The 8,193-nt window shown below is 38.4% G+C and overlaps 1 protein-coding gene across 1 annotated transcript; it reads left to right on the top strand.

The window, feature by feature from the left end:
* The first annotated feature begins 3,342 nt into the window (after nucleotides 1-3,342).
* On the top strand, nucleotides 3,343-8,193 carry LOC104937809 (protein NDRG1-B). The gene is made up of 12 exons (XM_019275887.2): nucleotides 3,343-3,451; nucleotides 3,613-3,718; nucleotides 4,047-4,167; nucleotides 4,308-4,370; nucleotides 4,511-4,571; nucleotides 4,845-4,931; nucleotides 5,201-5,257; nucleotides 5,399-5,562; nucleotides 5,647-5,746; nucleotides 5,887-5,922; nucleotides 6,027-6,078; nucleotides 6,420-8,193. The coding sequence occupies exons 1-12, from the start codon at nucleotides 3,404-3,406 to the stop codon at nucleotides 6,644-6,646; spliced, it is 1,122 nt and encodes a 373-aa protein (XP_019131432.1). The 5' UTR covers nucleotides 3,343-3,403; the 3' UTR covers nucleotides 6,647-8,193.

Genomic DNA, 8,193 nt, shown 5'->3' with positions numbered 1-8,193 from the left:
TGTGCGGGCGTGTCCGCTGAACCACTCTGGGCGAGCTGAATGAATCTGTCTGTGTCATTCTCTTTCTGTCCAAACATACATAAGACATGTATCTTAGTGAAACGCTGTCTGTCGTCACTTTGCGGTTATTGCTCCGTTGCGGTGTTTTGATGAAGCGGCGGCACGGGGCAGGTGGTCAGACACACATGAAAATGATGAGGAACCCTGTTCACCACATCACCTAAAGTTACTGTAATTACTGTATTATTTTCATGTCTCCATTAATATGGCCCTTCACAATCCACTTCTTCTTCATACATAATAAAGTAATGGAGTTGTTGCCCAAAAAAATCCTGGACTGAAAACTGGTGAAAAACTGTTTAAATCTAACTCCACATTTCAGTAATGTATCGTTCAAAATATATTTTTTAAGTGTTTTCAGCAACTATTTTCCAACATATTTAATGTGTTTTCAAAGAAAACATGGATTTGCTCTTACACTGACTTTAGAGACCTGCTCAATGAAACATGTAGGTTTTATGCATACATTTAGCTGATATTAGGAAGATATTCTGACATTCTACGGTAGCAAAAGCACAAGTGTGAATACTAAGATTAATGATTCTGCTTCAGGTTTAGGGTCTTGGTATTGTGCATGTTGGCTCACTGTCACGCTGTCATGGCCGGGACACATGAATAGAACAGAGCCATCGCTTGACAAGTCAAAGCCTTTTTGACGTTTGTCACGACCCGGCTCTAGAGCCATGACAAACACACAAGGGAGACACGGATTGAAGGCCAAAATGGAAATGATTTATTGTAAAGAACTAAACAACAAACTTTTTTTTACCAAAAACAAACCAAAGAAACGATGGGGTGTGTCAATCAGTCAATCAGTGGTGAAGGTGCATGTATGCATGAATGAAAATGTGTAGATGTGAGATGTTGTGTGCCATAAGAACAAAGAAAACCAAAAAACCTTGAGGCAGCCTGGAGAGGTGGGTGGAGCCTGCCAGAGAGAGAGAGAGAAAGAGAGTTAATGGGTGGAGCTTTATACTCTCCCTAACTGGGGCCCAGAGGTTTCCACCAATCAGCTGGGTATTGGAGCACACACTCAATTAGACAGGGAACCGTCACACGTTTGTGTTACAAATCATTTTTCAATACACCATAGACATACACAGGCACACATGACAGTGTGTGCTTGTGTAACTTATTGTAATTTATTGTTAACTTGTGATTTGATCCTCACCTCCCCACTACTGAGTGTGACTTCAGAGCAGTATGTATTTCTAAATATGACACTCTTTGGCCTAAGTAATGAGAGGTTGGTTTTGCACTTATTTTGTATCAAATTACCCTCTAGCAGTAGCCCTAAATTCTTAATGTTAATCATTCTTGAACAGCACATTACTCTGTAATTATCGTTTAATCGGTTTCACTATCTGCAGCAACAAAAACAAAAAATAAGCAAAAAAACAGAATCTTGCTGGAATTTTCAAATTTGTACAATGGGTGACACATCAGTTACAATCACAAATGCAACAAAATATGGGACAGTGGTCAATGGTGAAATAGGCTAGCAGGCCAAAGCTTAGACAGGGTTAGTGTGAGGTTGAAATAGCTTCAGACTGACGTGACACTGAGTAAGACCCATCTGCTGCCCTTTGCTCTCATGCCAACACTAAATGGATTAAACTTGCTGCCCACACAGCTCACTTCTCTGTCTTTGTGTATGTTCAAGGCATCTCAAAGAAGGCAAACACTGCAGGTCTGCTGTGTTTCCGCTCCACCAGCTGTTACTGTCTGCAGTGAAGTCTACCTGTCTAGACCTCTGCTGTGTGTTTTGATCTATCAATCTAAGGATGTTGTGTCATGTCTGCTGTACACTGGCTGATATTTGCAGATATTCACAGTGTTGAGGATTCAGTGTTTTTGCTCAGGGCACAGTGGCTAAGAGGAATGCACTCATTCATGTACCCAACCAAATTTTCTGCCTAAACCTTACATAAACCTTTGACCTTCTGCCATCATGAGGAAAACACCATTTTATTTTACACTTCTTTTTTAAACATCTAAAAGTTTAGATTTTTTTCCTAAACTAGAAGGGTTACCATCAAATTCTATTGCAGTGCACTTAAACATCTAGTCCGAAAATGTATTTTTTTATAAATACATTTTAATTTTATTTATTTATTTATTTATTTGTTATAACTTATTTCTCTCACCATACTCTGCAAAGTAAAGTGAGAGTCAAATTTATTTGAACGTTTGTTCAGAAGCTCCTCAAATTACCTTGAAAGTACTATGTGTTCTCCACCTACTGATTTTTTTATTTCATTATGTCTAAAGTAAATATACAAACATATTCACATAATAGTTTTAGAAATCAACTATGGGATCAAGTGCTATGCTCAGACAGTTGCCATTACATTATCAGTAATTACTTTGCTAATACACAATCTTTAAAAAGTGCTGAGGAAACAAAACAAAGACAGAAAATGAGTCGAAGTGTATCATGTTTTTTTAAAGGTTAGACTAATGTACTGACGTACCTCTGAGTTTGTTTTATCTGTGGTGATGTATAAGAGCAACATTGCATTTCAGAGTAGGTGCCCAAATTAAATTAAGTTAAGTATACTTGTTAGCAGGTTACTCAAGGTTACTGAACTGCATTGAGCTCAAATGTTTTGCAGTGAGGAACAGATGGCATGCTGAGATTAGACAGCTGACCTGCTCATAGCTTGGCTGAAGATGTTGTGATTCCCTTAACACCTCACAGCAAAAAACAAAACAAAAAAAACTTTACTAGAGAGTTTCCCTACCTATTTATTTCCCACGTATGACACTTATTACAGGACAAATGTCTGACACATTTTAATATGTTTCAGGTGTCCTGCATGATGAGATAAAAATGTGTTTATTAAATGCCCAGAGACAAATTTCAGGGTTATAGTTCAAGTAATCCTGAAGGGAAACAGTAGAATTATCTGTCATTACATCTGAATATTTGGCTATAAATGTCTTAAGATGCATAAAACCGTGAGAGAGACAGTGATGTTGTGTTCTTTCAGTGTAGATGTTTCAGTTAATCCAGTGCTGTCTCTGTCGAAATGCAGCAGCCTAAGGTCAGATTAAAACAGGAAGGAGCCAGTTGGCCACATGTGAGCCAGGTTGGAGTTAAGACAGATCAGTGTCTGAGGGTATATAAACCAGCTTAAGCAAATAGTGTGTCACGGACATACAGTTCTCAGGTCATTTCCAAGTGCAGGACTGGAAGGGTCAAGCAAAATACAAAACTTGCTTTAAAAAATTAAGAGGAAGTTAAGACTCGCAGACCGACACCACAAACAGGACATCTGCTCTAAAGCTTCTTCTGCACATTTCCTTTGTTTCTGTTGTGGTCTACTCGGCATCAGCAGCCATGGTACTGGACGACGAGTGTGACTCTGTTTTTGAGCCCCAAATCACTGTGAGTATCTATCAGAGAAAGTTTAACGTAACCTTAAGATGCTGCTCCAGTCTAAATAAAGCAAAAACAAAACCTCTCTTTGTACATTTGTATCTTCAGCCACATACAAACAACAGCATGTATCATCAGCACGTATGCCTGAATCTTTGTGTTTGTTTTAGGAGGATCACGTAGAGACTCAGTATGGGACCTTCCACTGCATCATGACAGGAACTCCTAAGGCAAACCGCCCTGTCATCCTAACATTTCATGATATTGGACTGAACCGTAAGTCCCAATACTTAGCCCCATAGTGCAGGGTTTGTTATGTTGATTTCCTGCTATAATACACCTGTATACAAGAAGAAGGAGGAAAAATTACATATATGTCATCTATGAAGAAACAGCTTATTGGTTCATATTGTATTACTCAGTTTGCATGGGTGGGTCAAAACATCCTTTCCTGTGTTGTATTTTCTTCTAACAATTGTTTCTTTTACATTAAAAAATGTCTTGTACAATTTGAATAATGCATATCCACACTGTCTACATCATCTCTATTTATCACTTCACTTCGACAGAATTAATCATATTTTTGTCTTTTTTTTTCTTATAGACAAGTCCTGTTTTTCGACACTGTTCAACCACGAGGACATGGACGAAATCAGAAAGCATTTGCCTGTTTGTCATGTGGAAGCACCAGGACAACACGAGGAAGCCAAAACTCTGCCTTCTGCGTCAGTACACTGTATTTAATAATATCTGTCTGTTTTTATACAGAAGTCTACATATTAATATTTTATGCTGTAATTACACCATTATTTCATTTGATAGTTCAAAAAGAGTGAATCCTCACCTGCTTATGTTGACCCCTCAGGTATACCTATCCTACCATGGACCAGCTGTCTGAAGCTCTGACTGCTATCCTCAAACACTTTGGGTAAGATAGACAGATGGAGTTAATCTGATACTTACAACACTTTTCAGTTGGCCTTTCATTGAAGGTTAGGACAAGATATGTATTAAGGTGGCGTACTAGGATTTATCTCACTTTTGACTTTTTGACTGTGTGCCCTGCAGGTTGAAAAGTGTCATTGGACTGGGAGTTGGAGCTGGAGCCCACATCCTGGCTAAATTCGCTGTGAGTTTATATCTCTTCTCTCAATCACATTTAAGCTTGAGACAGGCATTATATATAATTTGACATAAATGATACTTAGAAATGTATAGAAAATTAGATCAATGCCACCACTATTAAGACCTTTCCTATGCAAAGCTACACAGATACAATTACACATTTCCTATACAAAACACACTCATACTTGTAAAAAAAAGAAATGTAGAAAAGCATGTTAATACTAAATGAGTTGTTGAAGTCATATCACTAACTTGTCTTGTGTATGTGCGCATGTAGCTCAATCACCCTGATCTAGTGGACGGATTAGTTTTGATCAACATCAATCCCTGCGCTGAAGGACTAATGGATAGTGTCGCAAACAAGGTGTGTGTGTGTTAATCACCTATTCTGTTGCTGAATAAGATCTATCTCAAATAGTGTGCTATTTTCAATCCATCAACCACCTTTATTGACAGTTTTTGATGGATATTGATATAATAAATAGATAGATATTAATATAGTGTTGGTCCCAACTTTACCAAGAGAAAAATAGTGACTGTCGTTGTGATTGGTTCTCCATTTGACAATTATCTGAAACCTAATGAAATACATAATCTATTATCTAAATGTAGTTTGTTTTGTGTGTGTTGTAGATCACTGAGTGGACCCACACTCTCCCAGACACAATCATCTCACACGTCTTTGGAAGGGTAAGTTATCAGTTATTTTACTCTGTACTGACTGGCCTTGGATACCATGACAACAAAGGCACTTTGTAAAATATCAAATCAAATGTCAAAAGTCTTACATTTAGAATACAAGAATATCTCTGTTTTACATTATTTTTTTAGAATGAGATTGAGACCAACCTCGACCTCATAGCTACGTACCGTTACCACATCTCAACCATGAACCAGTCCAATGTCAGCCAGTTCTTACGCTCCTACAAAAACCGCACTGCTCTGGACGTGGAGAGGCCTATTCCTGGAGGAACCATCAATGTCAGGACCCTCAAGTTAGTACAACGTGGTCTGCTGCTGTCTGAACTGTGTGTCATATATTTTCTGCCTATTTCACCTGCCTATCTGTTGGTTTACAGATGCACCACTCTGCTGATTGTAGGAGATAGCGCTCCTGTTGTGGAAGATGTGGTCGAATGCAACTCTAAGCTCAACCCTACCAAGACCACACTACTTAAGGTAACCGAACAACTAAATTATAAAAAATAGAGTAAGCAACCAAATTATTGTATAAAAAAAAAAACATCTATATAATAATTAATTGATTCTAATGTGACAGACTGAACCCTACACCTGACCTATGCACTTTGCTCTTGTAGATGGCCGACTGTGGAGGACTTCCTCTGGTGGATCAGGTAGGCTGTGACATTTTATTAGTTACTCGACTGACAATAATTGAGAATCTGCACTCCTGATTGGTTGGAAATTTATTTAATACTTTTCATCTTGCTCTCCACAGCCAGCCAAAGTGATTGAAGCCTTCAAGTATTTCATCCAGGGCTTGGGTTACTGTAAGTCACCATTACTTACCCTTAAATGTCTAAGGGTCTGCAAGTGCCACTCTTTGTTAGTTATGGCAATACTCATGAGAACTACTCATTACACCCATTTATTTCTAACAAACAACTGCTAAATTTCACTTCCTGTAAATAAGAGGATTACTGTAACCCCACATGGGTGTTTAGAACTGAAAATGATAACAGCACTTATTGCAGTAAGTGGATTTGCTGTGGGTTGAATCAATATTGTGCCGTATCAGTTGGCAAAACATTGATTTTTTTTATGTGAAATAAAAATGGTATCAATCTACAATAAGACCAGAAGTCTATTAAAAGCTTTCCTCTTTCTCCAGTGTCCAGCGCAAGTATGACCAGACTTCGGTCACGGACAGCCTCCAGCTCGAGCATCTCGTCCTTTGATGGCTCACGGAGCCGCTCACACACCAATGAGTTGCAGCGTGGCCAAACAAACTCACGTGGGGAGGAGAAACATGGGCGCTCTCAGACTGACATCTCTATGGAGAGTATTTCCAACAGTACTGTGGATCAGATCTCAAAGTCCACTGAAGTGGCATGCTAGAGTGCTCTCTGCCCCATATCCCATGAACTTAAATCTAATCATCCCTTATTATATCTACCCAGAGAGTCTCCTTCCTCTTTAACTTTATCTTTCCATCCCCACCCTTCAGTTTATCATGCCCTTTCATCTGCACTATGTCTAGCTGACAGGTCACAGGTCATACCTCTAGTGTCTTCTGTATCCTCTCTGTTCCTCCCTATCCCTCCATCATCTCCAGCCTCAACCTCATCCTGTTTGTATCCTACCCTTAACTGTGTTTTTTCTCCTTGTTGTATGTTCTTGTCTATGTTTCTTTTCTTTTCTTCTGCTTCTCCCCCCTCTGACACTGATGTTGTACCAGAGATTTTGCTGCATGCTTCAATGATATACAATACATGAGAAAACTTTGAAAGCTGAAATGTATTCTTTGAAAATAGAGGAGTCCTTCAGCAATCGTGTGTTTATATAAAACTCAGGGGTGTAATAATAAGTGTACATAAGATGCTTCCTAGTAAAAAACGTGATGTTCTTAACTGCAGAAATGTGTTATTGACATGAATGTTAGATGCTTTGGGAATTTTTTGTAAAATAAAGTCATATCATTACTGTAAAGATATGTTGCATGAATGTTCAATTCAATCATTGAAACAGATCATCATGTAAATATCTCTCTATCTCAGCGATTAAAAATTATGGTGTAAATAATCATCCATCTGACCCTCATTTATTCTAACCACAGATGAAAAACAGAACAGTCTGACCTCTCTGATCTGTATTATCGCCATAACAGTAACCGTAATGATCAAGTGGGATTTAAATTATTATGGTAATAAAACGAAGGAACATAATTATGACAAAACATTGCTTTCAGCACTCAGTTGTACAGCATCACCATTTACATCACATATTAATATATTACATGAAAAGGGAACTCAGCTCTAAACATCAAAAAGGTTTGGTCTTAAGTTGTACTACTACATATGTGAAAAAAAAGCTGAATGTCCTTCAAAACACATTGCTTCAGGTGATTCATTTGAGTCTGTGGCTGTAGACAACCAATTATAAAATAAAAAAATCTGGAGGTGTGAAGAAAAAAGTAAATTTACCAGACTGCTACTCATCTCTGCATGAGTCTAGCAGCCTGAGGCCACTACTAACAGACCTGAAGGCATCGTGGGTAATGAATGCCATATTTTAACAAGGAAGAAGAATGCATGGAATAAAAATTAAGATATTTCTAGTTCTGCTGCATAAATACGCTAGGATTATCATAAAGTTTAAGAAAATTAGGTCACATAGCCAATTCTAGTCTCCCTCGCTTCCTATAAATCTTCACACTGATTATTATAAGTTTGATTATTGGCTGTACATGACCAGGCTCCTACTTATCCAAGAGATCTACTAATGAGCCTGGACGTCCTTTTAGGTCAGACGATGGTGGCTTTCCCAGAGACCGACTAATGACTAAAGGCAATTAGGCTTTTGCAGTCTGGGTCCCCAAATTTACCTGCTGAGATTAGGCTGGCTTAATCTATTACTGTGTTTAAAGGACCGGTGTGGCATTTACA

The sequence above is a fragment of the Larimichthys crocea genome, chromosome XIII (assembly GCF_000972845.2).
Source record: "Larimichthys crocea isolate SSNF chromosome XIII, L_crocea_2.0, whole genome shotgun sequence".
NCBI lineage: Eukaryota > Metazoa > Chordata > Actinopteri > Sciaenidae > Larimichthys > Larimichthys crocea.
The sequence above is the reverse complement of the archived record's forward strand: the minus strand, read 5'-3'. Positions and strand labels throughout refer to the sequence as shown.